This window comes from Oscarella lobularis, chromosome 6, assembly GCF_947507565.1.
Source record: "Oscarella lobularis chromosome 6, ooOscLobu1.1, whole genome shotgun sequence".
Classification (NCBI taxonomy): Eukaryota; Metazoa; Porifera; class Homoscleromorpha; order Homosclerophorida; family Oscarellidae; genus Oscarella; species Oscarella lobularis.
The window spans coordinates 688,060-709,157 of record NC_089180.1 but is presented as its reverse complement, the minus strand read 5'-3'; the positions used below and the strand labels follow the sequence as shown (position 1 = coordinate 709,157).

Sequence of the window (21,098 nt, the reverse complement as noted above, 5' to 3'; positions counted from 1 at the left end):
CGCTCAAAAACAAAACATATGTGAAGGCTTACGAGTAATCACGTGATCGCTTTAATCTCCTCATGCCAGTTGCGTTTCTTTCCTCGCAGAGAAGCCGCAGAAGCCCGCAAGAAACCTCACGCTTTAATTTATGGAGGTAAATTTCTGGTTGTTCGTACTCGCGTCGGCTCGGTGGGTCCTCTTACCGTTACACCGTTCTTTATCATGTCAGCTCGCTCTACTTCCCAACGGCGACTCGTAGCGACATTTCTCTGCATCAAATCGCTCATTACATCGTCAAAGACTCGAACAAGAAGCTGTTCAGCAATCGACTTCGCTCGTAGCAAGCTACGGCTGGCCTCTTGTCTCGCTCTGCATGATCACATCGTCATCCTTTGAGGTTTCACTGAACTGTATCTCGGTGCGTAAGAGAAATAATGCAGTTTTAGAAAAACAGGCAACAGCGTCTAGGCGACATTACCGGAGCTAAAGTGAGTCTCTACTTTTATTATTGTATAGTACGTGTACGTACAGAGTTAGGCATCCTGATTTATCTATGGGTGTTCTAGTGGGCAGATGATATCGGGTCCACCGCGGAAGAAGGCCGATCCGAAGAGCATGGCTCAAGCGGTTTTCGACGCTGGAAAAAAGTAAAAGGATCTCGTCTTAGTGGCTTTGTCTCAATACACTCGACTATAGGCAGGGTGCGAAGACGCTAGAGGACGAAGAGCGAGAGGAAGAAATGCGTCGACAAGCGGCGGCAAAATCGAATGCATTCAGAGGAGCAGGTACCACAAGAAGAATAAGAATCTATTAGCTCATATATTTGTCTTATCGTCGTCTCCTAGGGTATCGCCTTGGCGAGACAGAAGGAGATACCGTGAAAATCGTAGGCGAACCGTTTACGTCCGCTTCCAAGCAGGGACAGGTAAGTTGCGACTTGTAGAAGCGAGACTCTATTCGGTGAATTTTTTCTCGCTATTAGATCAGACAAACGTTGAGATTTTGGCAAAACGGGTTCACCATTGACGACGGTCCACTGAGAGACGGAAGCACGGACGCAGACCGATTGTTTCTTCACAGCGTAGCCAGAGAGTATTAAGCAGATATAAAATAAAACCGTCGAAGATATCGTTCACACTTCTCCAGGATGATTCCTCAGGAATTGATAGCCGCCGTCCAGGGAGACGAAGTCGATCTCAACGTGGAAGATCGAAGGCAGGAGAACTACGCGCCGCCGAAGAAGACGCTGAAGGCGTTCAGAGGAGAAGGCCACAAACTTGGAAGGTAATAATAATGATTATATTATAGTCATGTTTTTTTTATTATTATTTTTCTCTAGTCCAGTTCCTGATGTCGTGTCTTCGGTGCCGGAGCCTCAAGCTGAGGCTCCTGTCAATCCGCCTTCTTCTGTGCACGTGGACGAGTCCCAGCCTATCACTGCAGTGCAGATTCGACTGGGAAACGGACCCAGGTTCCTTTATAGGGCCCACGTATCTCTCAAATAGTATTCCTTCTTCTAGACTGGTGCAGAAATTCAATCACAGTCATTATATACGAGACATAAGGGCGGTTGTGGACAGGTAAGCTGCATAGATATGGTGGTTTTTTTATACAGAAAAAATCGTTCTTGTTTTAGTTCTTCTCCCGCGGGGTCGAATTACGTGCTTATGACGACGTTTCCGAACAAAGAGCTCACGGATGAGCAGCAGACATTGGCCGAAGCAAAACTTTTGAATGCAGTTGTAGTTCAAAGGTATAAGTACTATTATTAAGTAGCACTGTGTACAAGCTTTTGTGTCAACGAATATATACAGTTCGACAGATTAATTCATTTAGCATGTCACGTGAGAGCGCTCTGCGCATGCCCGTCATTCGTATTTTCGAATTTGCGTTTCGCCGGCGAAAAAACGTCGAAAAAGCAACGAAAAAGCGCCGGAACGAATTTAAAGGTAACATATAATTATTTCGGCGGTGGAAAGACTATTGGGGACCTCTTTAGGACTCGCGAATGCCGTGCGCGCTTTCGATCGCCGTTCTCGCTCCTCGCCAAGACGCGCAAGGAAGTTTTCAAGCAAAGAGCACTTTGTAGCGTGAAAAGACAGGTAAAAACAGACGATTTCGTTTCCAAAAAACGAAGGGGACCCCTCCTTGTCCTTTTTTGCCCGTTCGCCCTGTACCCTTGAAATCTGTGCCCGACACGCATAGCAAGGCGAATGAGTAGATCTAGCACGGTTATTGAAAAATCGGGCCTGATGTAGACAATGAGATTTATAGGCAATTAAGAGCAACAATGGCTTTTGTAAGTTGATGAGAACGATGGTCTCTTTTAGAACGTCGAAAAATTAAGTATCTTGATAACTTCACGGTCTCAAATCGGTCTATCATTTTTGGCTTTTTTTGAGAGGCGTGGCTAATATTAATGCGTACAGGAAGTGAGTCTTTTTCAGTATGAAATTTGACTCGTACGAACTGTTTGACCTCATAGGATTGATCTACTGATAAAGTAGAGTAGATCTAGGGCGTTTATTCGGAAATCGGCGAGGTCAGGTTTTTAGGCAACCGTGAACTATATATAGTTAGTTCATGGTTTTAGATCAAAAGCTCTATCTCTCAGATCTCCGAATTTTCTATGTCAAGCGATAGAGCTAAAGTATCTAGTTAGTTCCACGGTCCCAAATTTGTCTACCGCTCCAACTATGTTGCTTTTTTTGAGAGGCGTGGCTGATACTAGTGTGACCGGAAGCGGGTCTTTTTTCGTGTGAAATTCGATCCTTACGAACTGTTTGACCTCGTAGTGTTGTTCTACTGATAAAATAGAGTAGATCTAGCGCGTTTATTTGAAAATCCGTGAGTTGAGATTTTTAAGCAACCGTGAACTATAGTCCATGGTTTTTGGTCAAAAACCCTATCTCTCAGAACTCCAAATTTTCTATGTCGAACGATAGAGCTGAAGTACCTAGTTAGTTCCACGGTCTCAAATTTGTCGACAGCGCCAAATATGTTGCTTTTTCGAGGGGCGTGTCTGATATTAATGCGTACCGGAAAGGGGTCGTTTTTCGTGTGAAATTCGATTCGTACGAACCATTTGACCTCGTAGGGTTGTTCTACTGATAAAATAGAGTAGATCTAGCGCGTTTATTTGAAAATCCGTAAGTTGAGATTTTTAAGCAACCGTGAACTATAGTCCATGGTTTTTGGTCAAAAACCCTATCTCTCAGAACTCCAAATTTTCTATGTCGAACGATAGAGCTGAAGTACCTAGTTAGTTCCACGGTCTCAAATTTGTCGACAGCGCCAAATATGTTGCTTTTTCGAGGGGCGTGTCTGATATTAATGCGTACCGGAAAGGGGTCGTTTTTCGTGTGAAATTCGATTCCTACGAACCGTTTGACCTCGTAGGGTTGTTCTACTGATAAAGTAGAGTAGATCTAGCGCGTTTATTTAGAAATCCGTGAGTTGAGATTTTTAAGCAACCGTGAACTATAGTTCATGGTTTTTGGTCATTTTGGTGACCTCTCCGATTCCTAAGATTTCTTTATAAAACAATGGGGATGGGTTGCCTGTTTGACCTCGCGACACCAAAAGGACCTCACACCTCAAATTTTGGCTGAAATCGACATTTTTTGTAGATGCCTATATCAATACATGGATCAATTCCCTCCTCCTCCACGGCGTTCCTCAAGTCATTCAAGGTAAATAAGACAGTAGATTTGAGTGCACTGGTTTCAATTTGAATTTTAGTTCTCTCCTCTCCCCAACGGATCAACCAATCCGACGATATTAGATGCAGAAAGAAGAAGATGTAGACGAAGACATCACCCTGGGGACTTGGGTTAAAGTCTCCCTCCCTGGCAGCCGGAGGTTAATCAGCTGTCCCCCTGTGGACTTGGGTTAAAGTTCACCCTGGGGACTTGGGCAAAGTCTCCCTCCTTGTGGGCTGGAGGTTAATGCGCTCTCCCCTGGGGACTTGGGTTAAAGTCTCCCTCCTTGGTGGCTGGAGGTTAATGTGCCTACCCCCTGTGGACTTGGGTTAAAGTTCACTGTGGGGACTGCAGTCTCAGTCTCACCGCTTGGCCTCCTATGGGGGTCAGGTGGCAGCGCAGGAGCGACGACCCAGGGACAACCAAGAGGGAGGAGGAGGAGGAAAGAGGAGGAGGACTTTTTTATTTTAATTGTTGCATCCGGGATATTTTGAATAAAATTTTGAACATCGTTTTTCCTACTTTTATTGCAAAATAAGCGCGCGCGTTAGCTCAGGGACTGCGGTGCACGCGCACGCAAGTCCCTAAGCGTCCCTAAGCTAAAGCGCGTTGCTTTTGTCTCCAGATACCCTGGAGATCAAAAGCTAAATGCATCTACAACTATTTCCATGCAAAAAATTAAAAAAATTAAAAAAAAAACGCGCGCGCAGACGTTCTTTCCCATTTCGGTTGGAAGTTGGCTCGTAGGCATTTGCGAGAGAACCCAATATGAATGAGGTCTTCCGCTGCAAGACGAGCCGGTTAGCAGCGTCGAGAAGACTAAAGAGAAAGAGAGAGAACTGTACAGTAGTTGATAACATAGTCGTTAAAACTGGGAGTGTACGAAAGATTAGCTAAAGCGCGGATATTCGATCAGCGCTGTAATCCGCTTGCTTCGACGTACGCTTAGCGGTTCGTGTGCAACGCACACGCGCCACGTGAGAATTTGGAGACGAGGGATGCTCTAGGGGTTTCGATCGTGCGTGACGCACGAAGGGAGAGCGAAGCGAGACTGGCGCTCGCCACGTGGCCAGAAAAGGGGCCCCTCTTCGCGAAAGATTTTTTCCGAGCGTTCTTTGCGGCTCCCATGCATTCGCTTTGAACGCCCAAATAGGAAGATAGCACGCGAGACCAAACGCTTAGCCAGGGGACATTGGGGGCCCCATTCGAGCGTTTTTAGCGTCGCGAGCGCCCTAGGAACGTTGCCTTGCCAAAAAATCAGCTCCGTCTTACCTATTTAGCCAAGAGAGCAGTCTCGACGACGCGTAATTCTTCCGCTTCGTTGCATTCGAGGCGGACGCCGCTGATGATGAAATTTGATCAGACGCATGCGCCGTGGCCGATTTTTTCGTAGACTCCAACAAGTCACCTCTTTTTCCGTTCACATGCAATCCGTCCAATTCAACTAGTGTTCTAAAAAAATTAATGTACATATTTTACTGACTAATTACAAAGGACGTAAATCACATGACCGCTGAGAATGAAAGTGTCCTGGCGTACCGTAGGAGCGCTTTTGTGCATCGTCGGTCTCATTGCGACATGTGAGCGAGGAGAGAAGCTGCTAGCCGAGCCGACGAGCCTCTTGTTTAGGGCTAGCAATGGCAGAGTTTCTGCAGGACTTGCAGGGAACCTATAAGAAAGTAAACACGCGTACATGCATGCTTCGTATAGGGCCTTATTTTCCACAAAGCCGTACTTCGTCAACTACTGCGTGCGAAGTTCCTACACGTTCGCCTTTCTCTTCTGGATGGTGTGGAGGTGAGCGTCTACATAGAGCATTGCTTCTCCTTGTTGTCAAGACGACATTCACGCTTAGGTTTTATCCGTGGAAGAAACAGAAAACTTCTAAGGAACACACGGGTCATTTCGGATGGCAGTAAGAGGCGATTAATTAATTAATTAATTAATTTCGCTTGACGAAGTGCAGTTGTAACGAAAGCCATATACCTTGCTTTCATCATCAATGTGTCGGCGTACACTTGGTATCTGTCCTTGACAAGAACGAGGCAATCCTCATTGAGATATCTGGAATTGCGCGTCGTCATTCTCTTTCTCTAGCGTTTCTGGTAACACAGCTATATATCAATCGTCATCAGCTGTGGTATTTATAATGTCTGTGCCACTACTAAAAGAAAAAGTCACCATTCCTAAGGTAATGCTCATCGTTGATTAATTGATTGTGGGTGCTCTCATTATTCTAAAAGGTCCTTTCCGTTGCGATTTGCATCACGGGCGTATGTCTTGTAGCCTTCTTTCCAGGAAATAAGAAAGAAGGCGACAATATAAACCCGTCAGTAGAAGGCTACGTGGTAAGCAACATATATATGCATATGATGCATTGGGGCCTATAATCTATCGTTTTTACGCTTTCAGCTAGTTGTCATTATATGGTTGTCTACAGAAAACGCGCAGTCCATCAAAAGGACGCGGTATTTACAAAATAATATTTATAATGAGACGGCGTTAATTTGTCAATTTCTAGGTTCCTATAGCGAACGTCGTACGCTTTATAGGGCTCGTCGGCGTTGTCACCGTACTATGTTACTGGTACGTATACCAAATACGCGGGGACCTTCTCGTTCTATTTAATCTTTCTTTAGGCCAATAATAACTCATTCTAGATGGGACCAATTTCGAAGAATTCGAATGGCCCGACGGATACGCGTTGAAACAGATCGCTCTGAATGCCGCACTGGATCTCGTCTACAACGCCCTCCTACTAATCTGCATCACACTATCCTCTCCCCTATTCGCAATCAGTGGGAGTCCTCCTCCTTCTGCCCGCCTCCGTGCCGGCAGACTATCTTATTCACGATGGCTGCCGTGGCAAGCCTTTAAGGAGTCGCACTCATCGTGACTGGTTCTATTACGTTTTGTATTGCTAACTATTTAGAAAGTCGACAACTCCGCCGAATGGCGGAAAGTTCTCTTGACAAGACAGCAAAGGCAGACAGCGAACCGCTATTGAATGAACCTAGCAGTTGAGCTACTGCCTTTTTTAGATCGATGCCAGCAAGAGTTTAATATATGAAAAAACTCTTATAGTCACCGCTGCATTACTAAATATACCTTCTACACTTAATCATGAAACGTAACGGATGTGATATTCTATACAGGGTTGTTTACTCAGTTGAGGGCCGCGTCTCTACTATCTCAACTTACCTTATAACAACAGGAACATTTCTTGAAGTCGTTGTATTCGTCACTACGTGTAGAAGTACCTTAGCCCCCCGGGAGATTTTTCTAGAAACTAATCAGATTTATCAGTACAGCCGACTTCATAATATAACGATCAAATACATATAGTGTACTCAAAATAAAGGAAAAAAACGAGCCCTACAAATCATCAGCGCAATCTACTTGTACGCCTAACTAGAACCTACCTCCAATTCATCATGTATACGAACACTCAGGTCCCGTCCCCTCCCCTCATACAATTAATTACTAAAAACGTTTCGCGTGCACGCGCTCTCAGACCCACGAGCCTTCTTCAACAGGGGACCCGCGATCCCCATCCATACCCACCGTCGTCATAGCGACGAGATCGATACTCACCGCCACGATACCTATCGTCCGGATCTCGCATCACTTCCCTATCGTGACGACGATCCTGGCGATAGTACTCATCTCCGTATTCGTCCTGCGGCGGGGGCGGGGGCGGGGGCGGTGCGTGGCGCGGTTGTTGCGGTGCCGGCCGCTTTGGTCTTCCTTGCCGAGCTTCATATCCCTCTCGCATGCCCGGAAAATCGACGGCGTCATTGCCTTTGTTATAGCGAGCCGCCGCCGGTCCGCCGACGCCACCGCCGGTCCGCCGACGCCACCGCCGGTCCGCCGACGCCACCGCCGCCGCGCGTCACTTCGTCGACGTCAATGTCGGGGAAATCGCCTTTGACGGGTCGCTGGGGATGCTGGGCGGCTTCGCGCGCTTCGACGGCGCGCTGTTTCGCCTTTTCGCGATACGGTTTGAGTTCCTTGTGCTGGCTGTAGGTGCTGCCGTGTCGACGAAGACACTGGGCGTCCGCTGGCTGCTGGGATCCGACGGTTGCGGCGGCGGCGACGGCCATGCTGTCCGTCTGATCCAGAGCGCTGCTCTGGAAGTCGTTGATGTTCCAGCCTTCGCGTTTCAACGTCATGCGCGTCTCTTTGAAGTTGTTCAACGTGACGCTAGATTTGTTATCACTATATGCACTTCCTTAACTCCTATTATGTAATTAATAATCGTAAAAGATGCAAATATTTTGTTGCACTCCCTAGATCAGCGTGATAGTGATAGTGATGTTAAATAAATTAATATCACTATCACTATCACGCTGATCTAGGGAGTGCAACAAAATATTCGCATCTTTTACGATTATTAATTACATAATAGGAGTTAAGGAAGTGCATATAGTGATAAAAAATCTACCCCTTTTCGTTCTCATACCTGATTAGCTGTCTGGACCAACTTTATAGGATATAGGACTGGCGCGACTTGACTAACGACGCGCGGAATGCCACTTGCATCCTTGAGTGATCTACAAAGGCGCTCAATATTACAATCGCTACCTCGCGGCACCTTCATTCCTCACAGCGCATTCTCCGCATTCCGAGTGACCAGTTCAAGAATGGAACACAAGACGGCACTGATTGTTAGCACGGTAAAATCGCTCGATTGGCTTCGGGTTCCCGGCAGGAGACATACGAGTCGTCTCATCCCGTATTTTCCTTAGAAGACACGCGCTATATTATTCACATCTACGTCTCGGCTTTCTTCTAATAATACCGATTAATTCCTTGTTTCGCGGATCGACGGCCATGTTTCGTAGCAACCGAGCGTACGACAGTGTCTTGAGGAAGTTGAAGCAGTTTGATGAGTATAGGCAGACCCCTCTCCTCGCGAACCGCGCTCCGAATAAAAGCGGACCACTAGAGAGAAAAATCATGCAAGGTAATAAAGACTATTTCCCTCTCTTCAGATGTAGTACTGGGGCAAATTTTAACCATACACTAGCGAAAGGTCTTAGAGAGGAACTACTGGCAGATACGTGCTTGCGTGGACCCAACTACGAATTTCAACGTGACTTTCTCATACCTTCCAGTGGGCGGACTATCGCCGAAGCCGCATTGATCGATCTGAGAGCTGATGCGTCCGCGATCTTATATTTGTAGGTCGTTCTCTTTCGCGATTGTTTTTCTGCGACGGGAGTTGAGCGATTAGCGAGATATATGTTTTAACTTTGGTTACTTTGGCCAAAGCATCCGGTGCTGCTTTTGCCGCTTTTGTCCTTTCGTCGACGATCCGCTCTTCGTACTGGCTGCGCTCTTCCATGTGCGCCTTTTCCCAGCTTTCGTCCAGCACCTGATCGGCCAAGTCAAGCGTGACTTCGTTTTTGAGTCGAAACGACAAGTTGCGCAGAATGCAAACGCAGTTCTCGACATTCTATAAAGCAGAGAACATGTACGCAAAAGACCCGGCCATTGACTCAGTGTGGTCTGACAAAGCACGTATAGATAGACTCATAGCCTCAAATGAATCAGTATCATTAAACTTATCACCATGGTAATGCACGCCACAAGGGGACCCCCTCTCTCTCCCTCCTCCCTTACCTTCGAATCGACGTCAGACGTATTCTCCGCCGAGAGAATGACGAAGAAAAGAGCGTCGACCAAACCGGGACTGATTGGCATTGCCTTTCGCGCGTTCTCGCTCGTCGACGACGCCTGAATACCCGATTCAGGCCGTATCACGTAATGAGTCAAAACGTGAAGGCTCTCTTGGAGAAGATCTTCCTTGAGACCCTGGGAACCGCAAAGAGCCGGATGATGAGCAAGAATACGAGAAATTGACTGACCGCTCACCTCAAAAGATTATATGTTCCATAGAACGCTGCACACAAGCTCCTCAACCTAATAAAGAGAGCGAGACTCTTAAAAGAGAGGCGAAGAGTGCGGGCATTATCGAATTGTCTCGGAACCTTATTGCAATCTTATCTGTACAATTATCTAAACTTTGTTCTGGCTAACGCACGACCCCATTGGATCCTTATTGGTTATAAACTAGATTTATTCCCAGAGACAAGTTGTTGGCAAGCGGGCCGTGCTTCCAATTAAAGCCACAAGGCCAAGACTTTTATGTACAGGCCACTTAGGCATACATGTAGCATGAACAAGGGTACCCATACATCGCTATGCGTTTTAACTATACGCTTGCCTTACAGCAGACTCACCTCAATAGACCGAGTCGTCTTCAGCAGATGCACCAAGGCCGTTATTCCTCCAGCATCGCGAACCGCAAGCTAAGAAAAACAAAAAACATTTCCTTCTCAAGTCTTCACCGCCGTTTCATTTCTCTCCCCCGGCCGTCCCACCTTGTTCTCGTTATTCGTACTTCTGTAGCACAAATTCGTCAGCACTCCGGCGACGGCGTGACACACTTCCATGTGCTGACTTCCGAGCAAGTCAATTAGAACGGGAATAGCTCCTTCGTTCCTTGAGAAAACGTCCTCCCCTTATGGCGCAGTCACCGTAAAACCGACTCCCCCCGGCGCCTTACTTTATCTGAGATTTCATCTCGTCATCCTTATAGGACATATGCTGCAAACGTCCAGCCGCATTCGTCACCTTCAGGTAGTCATCGGATGCCAATAGATCAATAATCTCCGGCAAATCCAACTCCTGTTCCTGATATCGTCTCCTTCTCGCCGCTGCGTCGACTGCAGTGCCCGCCGCCGCCTCCGCCGCGTCCGTAATCGTCGCTCCAATCACTGGAGTGATCTTCATAGGAACTGATGGACGGCTTTCGAATAGAATCGTCGTCGTCGTCGTTTCGCCTGTACGATTGCGGCTCCGCGTCGTAGGTGTACTTCTTCTTGACGGGCGTCGTCGGGTCGTCGGGATAGGAGTACCTGTCGTAGTAGGCCGGATGGTCGTGATAAGGAGGATCAACTAAAAGGAAAGAATCAATTAAATCCTCGACTATCTCAAGATTTAATTAAATTTAAAAATATATAAATAACTGACGCTGGCACGCCCCTCTCTTTTCATCGCGCACCGAAAGAGAAACCTTTCGACGAAACAGGGTCTCCCCTCATCAATTTCTCACCGTCATCGTCGTCGTCGTCGTCTCCTCCGTACCGATCGCCTCCGTTCGCGAGGCGAGGCCCCCCATTGGGTTCGCGTTCTACGACACCCGGCGGAGGTTCTCCCCTATCCATTCGTCCGGCGACGACGGGTCGCGCCAAATCGGGCGGCGTATCCGCCTCCAGCGCCGCCGCCGCTGCCGGCGGCGGCGACGGCAGGGGCATTGGGCGCCGGATAGAAGCGACCTGTCGAACTATCGGCGTAACGGTCGTCGAAACGTCGATTTCGATCTGCGCCGGAATAAGCTAGAGCGTTACTCTATATAGAATCTTTACCTGGAGACGATTTCTGCGACGTTCTGGGGTGCACTTGAGGCGACGATCTCGTTTCCACCGCTTTCAATGGGAGAGGTCGTAGCGGCACGGTAACGGTCGGACGTCACTCAAGTTACAGTAGGTAAAGTGAGTGCTGACGGTCTTTACCTACTGTAACTTAATTAATTAATTAATTAATTAATTGAGTGCTGACGAACTTTGTTCCGTTTACCTTTTCCTTTTTGAATGTAATTTCGCAGTTGATTTCGCAGTTGAATAGAAAAGAAAAAGGCGGCTCCTTCGACGCGTCGATAAAAGTCCACCTTTCGCACGGATCCCACACGACGTCCAGTGCATCGCGACCTTGAGTCGAAGACAACTACACAAGGGCAGATCGTAGAAGGAGCGTCCCATATGGGAAGACACACACCCACTTACCACAAAGTAGTTTTCCCTAAGAAACGCCTCTCGAAGTCTCTGACTAAGCAACTCGGGAACCAACTGGGTTTTCTGACGTCTCTCCTCGATCACCGACCACCGCGCGTGCTCGTCGTCGCCGTGAGCGTAAACGCAACGACGACCGTAAGCACACGACTGAAACCTCTCAAAGCTATAGAATATTGATAAGAACAAGACGCAAACGAGAGACATCAATCTACGGCGTACGTCTTGCACAGCTTCAGTCTGTAGCCACGCGGAGGAATGCGTCGGATGCCGCCGCGGCCTAACACAGTTTTTTATGCACTTAACCTACGTATAAGAGATACCGGGTTTTTACTTAACTGGATACAGGCAACATGCGTAGAGAACTCGGGGATGCTAGACACATCGATTAGAATAAGTTCTGTTCTATTGGTCAGCGTGTACTGGATCACTGAAATAGGGCAATATGCCATCGACGAGCTGAGGTAGGAGTACTTCCATTTGAGTGTGACAACCCTCACCGACAGCAGGAAAGGCCATGAGGCCTGCGTGACGATAACGCCAATCGCCTGTAAACAATGAGTGGTCTTTAGAATAACTCTAAAGGACTAAATATGAAGTTGAGGGCCTAAACTTGATTCTAAAGGACTAAATATCAAATTGAGGGCCTAAATTTTGATTCTAAAAGACTAAATATGAAGTTGAGGGCGTAAACCTTGATTCTGAAAGACTAAATATGAAGTTGAGGGCCTAAACTTGATTCTAAAAGACTAAATATCAAATTGAGGGCCTAAACTTTGATTCTAAAGGACTAAATATGAAGTTGAGGGCCTAAACTTTGATTCTGAAGGACTAAATATGAAGTTGAGGGCCTAAACTTTGATTCTAAAGGACTAAATATGAAGTTGAAGGCCTAAACTTTGATTCTAAAGGACTAAGTATGAAGTTGAGAGCGTAAACTTTGATTCCGAAAGACTAAATATGAAGTTGAGGGCCTAAACTTGATTCTAAAAGACTAAATATCAAATTGAGGGCCTAAACTTTGATTCTAAAGGACTAAATATGAAGTTGAGGGCATAAACTTTGATTCTCAAAGACTAAATAAGAAGTTGAGGGCCTAAACTTTGATTCTGAAGGACTAAATATGAAGTTGAGGGCCTAAACTTGATTCTAAAAGACTAAATATCAAATTGAGGGCCTAAACTTTGATTCCAAAGGACTAAATATGAAGTTGAGGGCGTAAACCTTGATTCAGAAAGACTAAATATGAAGTTGAGGGCTTAAACTTGATTCTAAAAAACTAAATATCAAATTGAGGGCCTAAACTTTGATTCTAAAGGACTAAATATGAAGTTGAGGGCATAAACTTTGATTCTCAAAAACTAAATAAGAAGTTGAGGGCCTAAAGTTTGATTCTAAAGGACTAAATATGAAGTTGAGGGCCAAAACTTTGATTCTAAAGGACTAAATATGAAGTTGAAGGCCTAAACTTTGATTCTAAAGGATTAAGTATGAAGTTGAGGGCCTAAACATTGATTCTAAAGGAATAAATATGAAGTTGAGGGCCTAAATTTTGATTCTAAAAGACTAAATATGAAGTTGAGGGCGTAAACCTTGATTCTGAAAGACTAAATATGAAGTTGAGGGCCTAAACTTGATTCTAAAAGACTAAATATCAAATTGAGGGCCTAAACTTTGATTCTAAAGGACTAAATATGAAGTTGAGGGCCTAAACTTTGATTCTGAAGGACTAAATATGAAGTTGAGGGCCTAAACTTTGATTCTAAAGGACTAAATATGAAGTTGAAGGCCTAAACTTTGATTCTAAAGGACTAAGTATGAAGTTGAGAGCGTAAACTTTGATTCCGAAAGACTAAATATGAAGTTGAGGGCCTAAACTTGATTCTAAAAGACTAAATATCAAATTGAGGGCCTAAACTTTGATTCTAAAGGAATAAATATGAAGTTGAGGGCCTAAACTTTGATTCTGAAGGACTAAATATGAAGTTGAGGGCCTAAACTTTGATTCTAACGACTTAAATATGAAGTTGAGGGCCTAAACTTATTCTAAAGGACTAAATATGAAGTTGAGAGCCTAAACGTGATGCTAAAAGACTAAATATCAAATTGAGGGCCTAAACTTTGATTCTAAAAGACTAAATATGAAGTTGAAGGCCTAAACGTTGATTCTAAAGGAATAAATATGAAGTTGAGGGCCTAAATTTTGATTCTAAAAGACTAAATATGAAGTTGAGGGCGAAAACCTTGATTCTGAAAGACTAAATATGAAGTTGAGGGCCTAAACTTGATTCTAAAAGACTAAATATAAAATTGAGGGCCTAAACTTTGATTCTAAAGGACTAAATATGAAGTTGAGGGCCTAAAATTTGATTCTGAAGGACTAAATATGAAGTTGAGGGCCTAAACTTTGATTCTAAAGGACTAAATATGAAGTTGAAGGCCTAAACTTTGATTCTAAAGGACTAAGTATGAAGTTGAGAGCGTAAACTTTGATTCTGAAAGACTAAATATGAAGTTGAGGGCCTAAACTTGATTCTAAAAGACTAAATATCAAAATCAGGGCCTAAACTTTGATTCTAAAGGAATAAATATGAAGTTGAGGGCCTAAACTTTGATTCTGAAGGACTAAATATGAAGTTGAGGGCCTAAACTTTGATTCTAACGACTTAAATATGAAGTTGAGGGCCTAAACTTATTCTAAAGCACTAAATATGAAGTTGAGAGCCTAAACGTGATGCTAAAAGACTAAATATAAAATTGAGGGCCTAAACTTTGATTGTAAAAGACTAAATATGAAGTTGAAGGCCTAAACGTTGATTCTAAAGGAATAAATATGAAGTTGAGGGCCTAAATTTTGATTCTAAAAGACTAAATATGAAGTTGAGGACGGAAACTTTAATTTTAAAAAACTAAATATGAAGTTGAGGACCTGAACCTTAATTCTAAAGAACTAAATATGAAGTTGAGGGCCTAAACTTGATTCTAAAGGACTAAATATGAAGCTGAGGGCATAAACTTTTATTCTAAAAGACTAAATATGAAGTTGATGGCCTAAACTTTGATTCCAAAGGACTAAATATGAAGTTGAAGGCCTAAACTTTGATTCTACAGGACTAAGTATGAAGTTGAGAGCGAAAACTTTGATTCTGAAAGACTAAATATGAAGTTGAGGGCCTAAACTTGATTCTAAAAGACTAAATATCAAAATCAGGGCCTAAACTTTGATTCTAAAGGAATAAATATGAAGTTGAGGGCCTAAACTTTGATTCTGAAAAACTAAATATGAAGTTGAGGGCCTAAACTTGATTCTAAAAGACTAAATATCAAAATCAGGGCCTAAACTTTGATTCTAAAGGAATAAATATGAAGTTGAGGGCCTAAACTTTGATTCTAACGACTTAAATATGAAGTTGAGGGCCTAAACTTATTCTAAAGGACTAAATATGAAGTTGAGAGCCTAAACGTGATGCTAAAAGACTAAATATCAAATTGAGGGCCTAAACTTTGATTCTAAAAGACTAAATATGAAGTTGAAGGCCTAAACGTTGATTCTAAAGGAATAAATATGAAGTTGAGGGCCTAAATTTTGATTCTAAAAGACTAAATATGAAGTTGAGGGCGTAAACCTTCATTCTGAAAGACTAAATATGAAGTTGAGGGCCTAAAATTGATTCTAAAAGACTAAATATCAAATTGAGGGCCTAAACTTTGATTCTAAAGGACTAAATATGAAGTTGAGGGCCTAAACTTTGATTCTGAAGGACTAAATATGAAGTTGAGGGCCTAAACTTTGATTCTAAAGGACTAAATATGAAGTTGAGGGCCTAAACTTTGATTCTGAAGGAATAAATATGAAGTTGAGGGCCTAAACTTGATTCTAAAAGACTAAATATCAAATTGAGGGCCTAAACTTTGATTCTAAAAGACTAAATATGACGTTGATTGCCTAAACTTTGATTCTAAAGGACTAAATATGAAGTTGAGGGCCTAAAGTTTGATTCTAAAGGACTAAATATGAAGTTGAGGGACTAAACTTTGACTCTAAAAGACTAAATATGAAGTTGAGGGCCTAAACTTGATTCTAAAGGACTAAATATGAAGCTGAGGGCATAAACTTTTATTCTAAAAGACTAAATATGAAGTTGATGGCCTACACTTTGATTCTGAAAGACTAAATATAAAGTTGAGGGCCTAAACTTTGATTCTAAGGACCTAAATATGAGGTTGAGGGCCAAAACTTGATTCTAAAAGACAAAATATCAAATTGAGGGCCTAAACTTTGATTCCAAAGGACTAAATATGAAGTTCAGAGCGTAAACGTTCATTCTGAAAGACTAAATATGAAGTTGAGGGCCTAAACTTGATTCTAAAAGACTAAATATAAAATTGAGGGCCTAAACTTTGATTCTAAAGGACTAAATATAAAGTTGAGGGCCTAAACTTTGATTCTGAAGGAATAAATATGAAGTTGAGGGCCGAAAGTTTGATTCTAAAGGACTAAATATGAAGTTCAGGGACAAAACTTTGACTCTAAAAGATAAAATATGAAGTTGAGGGCCTAAACTTTGATTCAAAGGACTAAATATGAAGTTGAGAGCCTAAACGTGATGCTAAAAGACTAAATATAAAATTGAGGGCCTAAACTTTGATTCTAAAAGACTAAATATGAAGTTGAAGGCCTAAACGTTGATTCTAACGACTTAAATATGAAGTTGAGGGCCTAAACTTTGATTCTGAAGGACTAAATATGAAGTTGAGGGCCTAAAGTTTGATTCTCAAGGACTAAATATGAAGTTGAGAGCTTAAACTTTGATTCTAAAGGACTAAGTATGAAGTTGAGGGCCTAAACTTTGATTCTAAAGGACTAAATATGAAGTTGAGGGCCTAAACTTTGATTCTGAAGGAATAAATATGAAGTTGAGGGCCTAAACTTGATTCTAAAGGACTAAATATGAAGTTGAGGGCCTAAAGTTTGATTCTAAAGGACTAAATATGAAGTTGAGGGACTAAACTTTGACTCTAAACGACTAAATATGAAGTTGAGGGCCTAAACTTGATTCTAAAGGACTAAATATGAAGCTGAGAGCATAAACTTTTATTCTAAAAGACTAAATATGAAGTTGATGGCCTACACTTTGATTCTGAAAGACTAAATATGAAGTTGAGGGCTTAAAGTTTGATTCTAAGGACCTAAATATAAGGTTGAGGGCCTAAACTTGATTCTAAAAGACTAAATATCAAATTGAGGGCCTAAACTTTGATTCCAAAGGACTAAATATGAAGTTGAGGGCGTAAACCTTGATTCTGAAAGACTAAATATGAAGTTGAGGGCCTAAACTTGATTCTAAAAGACTAAATATCAAATTGAGGGCCTAAACTTTGATTCTAAAGGACTAAATATGAAGTTGAGAAACTTTGATTCTAAAGGACTAAGTATGAAGTTGAGGGCCTAAACTTTGATTCTAAAGGACTAAATATGAAGTTGAGGGCCTAAACTTTGATTCTGAAGGAATAAATATGAAGTTGAGGGCCTAAACTTGATTCTAAAAGACTAAATCTCAAATTGAGCGCCTAAACTTTGATTCCAAAGGACTAAATATGAAGTTGAGGGCGTAAACCTTGATTCTGAAAGACTAAATATGAAGTTGAGGGCTTAAACGTGATGCTAAAAGACTAAATATCAAATTGAGGGCCTAAACTTTGATTCTAAAAGACTAAATATGAAGTTGAAGGCCTAAACGTTGCTTCTAACGACATAAATATGAAGTTGAGGGCCTAAACTTTGATTCTGAAGGACTAAATATCGAATTGAGAGCCTAAACTTTGATTCTAAAAGACTAAATATGAAGTTGAGGGCCTAAACTTTGAGTCTCAAGGACTAAATATGAAGTTGAGAGCTTAAACTTTGATTCTAAAGGACTAAGTATGAAGTTGAGGGCCTAAACTTTGATTCTCAAGGACTAAATATGAAGTTGAGGGCCTAAACTTTGATTCTGAAGGAATAAATATTAAGTTGAGGGCCTAAACTTGATTCTAAAAGACTAAATATCAAATTGAGGGCCTAAACTTTGATTCTAAAAGACTAAATATGACGTTGAGGGCCTAAACTTTGATTCTAAAGGACTAAATATGAAGTTGAGGGCCTAAAGTTTGATTCTAAAGGACTAAATATGAAGTTGAGGGACTAAACTTTGACTCTAAAAGACTAAATATGAAGTTGAGGGCCTAAACTTGATTCTAAAGGACTAAATATGAAGCTGAGGGCATAAACTTTTATTCTAAAAGACTAAATATGAAGTTGATGGCCTACACTTTGATTCTGAAAGACTAAATATAAAGTTGAGGGCCTAAACTTTTATTCTAAGGACCTAAATATAAGGTTGAGGGCCAAAACTTGATTCTAAAAGACAAAATATCAAATTGAGGGCCTAAACTTTGATTCCAAAGGACTAAATATGAAGTTCAGGGCGTAAACCTTCATTCTGAAAGACTAAATATGAAGTTGAAGGCCTAAACTTTGATTCTGAAGGACTAAATATGAAGTTGAGGGCCTAAAGTTTGATTCTCAAGGAATAAATATGAAGTTGAGAGCTTAAACTTTGATTCTAAAGGACTAAGTATGAAGTTGAGGGCCTAAACTTTGATTCTAAAGGACTAAATATGAAGTTGAGGGCCTAAACTTTGATTCTGAAGGAATAAATATAAAGTTGAGGGCCTAAACTTTGATTCTAAGGACCTAAATATAAGGTTGAGGGCCAAAACTTGATTCTAAAAGACAAAATATCAAATTGAGGGCCTAAACTTTGATTCTAAAAGACTAAATATGAAGTTGAAGGCCTAAACGTTGAATCTAACGACTTAAATATGAAGTTGAGGGCCTAAACTTTGATTCTGAAGGACTAAATATGAAGTTGAGGGCCTAAAGTTTGATTCTCAAGAACTAAATATGAAGTTGAGAGCTTAAACTTTGATTCTAAAGGACTAAGTATGAAGTTGAGGGCCTAAACTTTGATTCTAAAGGACTAAATATGAAGTTGAGGGCCTAAACTTTGATTCTGAAGGAATAAATATGAAGTTGAGGGCCTAAACTTGATTCCAAAGGACTAAATATGAAGTTGAGGGCCTAAAGTTTGATTCTCAAGAACTAAATATGAAGTTGAGAGCTTAAACTTTGATTCTAAAGGACTAAGTATGAAGTTGAGGGCCTAAACTTTGATTCTAAAAGACTAAATATGAAGTTGAGGGCCTAAACTTTGATTCTGAAGGAATAAATATGAAGTTGAGGGCCTAAACTTGATTCCAAAGGACTAAATATGAAGTTGAGGGCCTAAAGTTTGATTCTAAAGGACTAAATATGAAGTTGAGGGACTAAACTTTGACTCTAAAAGACTAAATATGAAGTTGAGGGCCTAAACTTGATTCTAAAGGACTAAATATGAAGCTGAGGGCATAAACTTTTATTCTAAAAGACTAAATATGAAGTTGATGGCCTACACTTTGATTCTGAAAGACTAAATATGAAGTTGAGGGCCTAAAGTTTGATTCTAAGGACCTAAATATAAAGTTGAGGGCCTAAACTTGATTCTAAAAGACTAAATATCAAATTGAGGGCCTAAACTTTGATTCCAAAGGACTAAATATGAAGTTGAGGGCGTAAACCTTGATTCTGAAAGACTAAATATGAAGTTGAGGGCCTAAACTTGATTCTAAATATCAAATTGAGGGCCTAAACTTTGATTCTAAAGGACTAAATATGAAGTTGAGAAACTTTGATTCTAAAGGACTAAGTATGAAGTTGAGGGCCTAAACTTTGATTCTAAAGGACTAAATATGAAGTTGAGGGCCTAAACTTTGATTCTGAAGGAATAAATATGAAGTTGAGGGCCTAAACTTGATTCTAAAAGACTAAATCTCAAATTGAGGGCGTAAACTTTGATTCCAAAGGACTAAATATGAAGTTGAGGGCGTAAACCTTGATTCTGAAAGACTAAATATGAAGTTGAGGGCTTAAACGTGATGCTAAAAGACTAAATATCAAATTGAGGGCCTAAACTTTGATTCTAAAAGACTAAATATGAAGTTGAAGGCCTAAACGTTGCTTCTAACGACATAAATATGAAGTTGAGGGCCTAAACTTTGATTCTGAAGGACTAAATATCGAATTGAGAGCCTAAACTTTGATTCTAAATAACTAAATATGAAGTTGAGGGCCTAAACTTTGAGTCTCAAGGACTAAATATGAAGTTGAGAGCTTAAACTTTGATTCTAAAGGACTAAATATGAAGTTGATGGCCTAAACTTTGATTCTGAAGGAATAAATATGAAGTTGAGGGCCGAAAGTTTGATTCTAAAGGACTAAATATGAAGTTCAGGGACAAAACTTTGACTCTAAAAGATAAAATATAAAGTTGAGGGCCTAAACTTTGATTCTGAAGGAATAAATATGAAGTTGAGGGCCTAAACTTGATTCTAAAGGACTAAATATGAAGTTGAGGGACTAAAGTTTGATTCTAAAGGACTAAATATGAAGTTGAGGGACTAAACTTTGACTCTAAAAGACTAAATATGAAGTTGAGGGCCTAAACTTGATTCTAAAGGACTAAATATGAAGCTGAGGGCATAAACTTTTATTCTAAAAGACTAAATATGAAGTTGATGGCCTACACTTTGATTCTGAAAGACTAAATATGATGTTGAGGGCCTAAAGTTTGATTCTAAGGACCTAAATATAAGGTTGAGGGCCTAAACTTGATTCTAAAAGACTAAATATCAAATTGAGGGCCTAAACTTTGATTCCAAAGAACTAAATATGAAGTTGAGGGCGTAAACCTTGATTCTGAAAGACTAAATATGAAGTTGAGGGCCTAAACTTGATTCTAAAAGACTAAATATAAAATTGAGGGCCTAAACTTTGATTCTAAAGGACAAAATATAAAGTTGAGGGCCTAAACTTTGATTCTGAAGGAATAAATATGAAGTTGAGGGCCGAAAGTTTGATTCTAAAGGACTAAATATGAAGTTCAGGGACAAAACTTTGACTCTAAAAGATAAAATATGAAGTTGAGGGCCTAAACTTTGATTCAAAGGACTAAATATGAAGTTGAGAGCCTAAAAGTGATGCTAAAAGACTAAATATAAAATTGAGGGCCTAAACTTTGATTCTAAAAGACTAAATATGAAGTTGAAGGCCTAAACGTTGATTCTAACGACTTAAATATGAAGTTGAGGACCTAAACTTTGATTCTGAAGGTCTAAATATGAAGTTGAGGGCCTAAAGTTTGATTCTCAAGGACTAAATATGAAGTTGAGAGCTTAAACTTTGATTCTAAAGGACTAAGTATGAAGTTGAGGGCCTAAACTTTGATTCTAAAGGACTAAATATGAAGTTGAGGGCCTAAACTTTGATTCTGAAGGAATAAATATGAAGTTGAGGGCCTAAACTTGATTCTAAAGGACTAAATATGAAGTTGAGGGCCTAAACTTGATTCTAAAAGACTAAATATCAAATTGAGGGCCTAAACTTTGATTCTAAAAGACTAAATATGACGTTGATTGCCTA

The 21,098-nt window shown here is 41.3% G+C and overlaps 2 protein-coding genes and 4 long non-coding RNA genes across 9 annotated transcripts in view; 3 read left to right on the top strand and 3 right to left on the bottom strand.

Annotated features, from left to right (window-relative positions):
- Positions 1–55: 55 nt before the first annotated feature.
- Positions 56–1,778, top strand: LOC136188011 (NSFL1 cofactor p47-like). 2 transcript variants are annotated; one of them, XM_065975734.1, is made up of 11 exons: positions 56–136; positions 212–379; positions 429–470; positions 549–629; positions 679–767; positions 828–907; positions 965–1,074; positions 1,129–1,266; positions 1,322–1,453; positions 1,503–1,562; positions 1,619–1,778. In XM_065975734.1, the coding sequence occupies exons 4-11, from the start codon at positions 556–558 to the stop codon at positions 1,752–1,754; spliced, it is 819 nt and encodes a 272-aa protein (XP_065831806.1). In that variant the 5' UTR covers positions 56–136; positions 212–379; positions 429–470; positions 549–555; the 3' UTR covers positions 1,755–1,778. The 2 variants fall into 2 exon arrangements, with proteins under 2 accessions (XP_065831806.1, XP_065831807.1); XM_065975735.1 differs by having other exon boundaries at positions 423–470.
- Positions 1,779–1,887: 109 nt separating this feature from the next.
- On the top strand, positions 1,888–4,119 carry LOC136188025 (uncharacterized). The gene is made up of 4 exons (XR_010670081.1): positions 1,888–1,931; positions 1,982–2,084; positions 3,612–3,674; positions 3,724–4,119. It is a non-coding gene; the product is annotated as an uncharacterized lncRNA (long non-coding RNA).
- A 75-nt stretch (positions 4,120–4,194) lies between these two features.
- Positions 4,195–5,035, bottom strand: LOC136188270 (uncharacterized). Its single transcript, XR_010670183.1, has 2 exons — positions 4,956–5,035; positions 4,195–4,502 (listed from the first exon to the last, which is right to left on the bottom strand). It is a non-coding gene; the product is annotated as an uncharacterized lncRNA (long non-coding RNA).
- Positions 5,036–5,541: 506 nt separating this feature from the next.
- LOC136188089 (uncharacterized) lies at positions 5,542–5,918 on the top strand. The gene is made up of 3 exons (XR_010670105.1): positions 5,542–5,598; positions 5,645–5,728; positions 5,781–5,918. It is a non-coding gene; the product is annotated as an uncharacterized lncRNA (long non-coding RNA).
- A 2,186-nt stretch (positions 5,919–8,104) lies between these two features.
- LOC136188145 (uncharacterized) lies at positions 8,105–8,621 on the bottom strand. Its single transcript, XR_010670142.1, has 3 exons — positions 8,485–8,621; positions 8,291–8,426; positions 8,105–8,236 (listed from the first exon to the last, which is right to left on the bottom strand). It is a non-coding gene; the product is annotated as an uncharacterized lncRNA (long non-coding RNA).
- Positions 8,622–9,911: 1,290 nt separating this feature from the next.
- Positions 9,912–21,098, bottom strand: part of LOC136188144 (importin-5-like) — a 47,838-nt gene continuing 36,651 nt past the window's right edge. Inside the window, exons 5-14 of one of the 3 annotated variants that reach the window (XM_065975875.1) lie at positions 11,963–12,087; positions 11,874–11,914; positions 11,762–11,819; positions 11,534–11,705; positions 11,328–11,474; positions 11,117–11,266; positions 10,804–11,071; positions 10,255–10,646; positions 10,070–10,190; positions 9,912–9,997 (exon numbers count right to left, since the gene is read on the bottom strand). In XM_065975875.1, the coding sequence (XP_065831947.1) occupies positions 9,914–9,997; positions 10,070–10,190; positions 10,255–10,646; positions 10,804–10,869 (663 nt within the window). In that variant the 5' untranslated portion in view covers positions 10,870–11,071; positions 11,117–11,266; positions 11,328–11,474; ... (2 more) ...; positions 11,874–11,914; positions 11,963–12,087 and the 3' untranslated portion in view covers positions 9,912–9,913. Of the gene's footprint in view, positions 9,998–10,069; positions 10,191–10,254; positions 10,647–10,803; positions 11,072–11,116; positions 11,267–11,327; positions 11,475–11,533; positions 11,706–11,761; positions 11,820–11,873; positions 11,915–11,962; positions 12,088–21,098 lie in introns of those variants that run through there. The other 2 variants (XM_065975876.1, XM_065975877.1) reach the window with 2 other exon arrangements.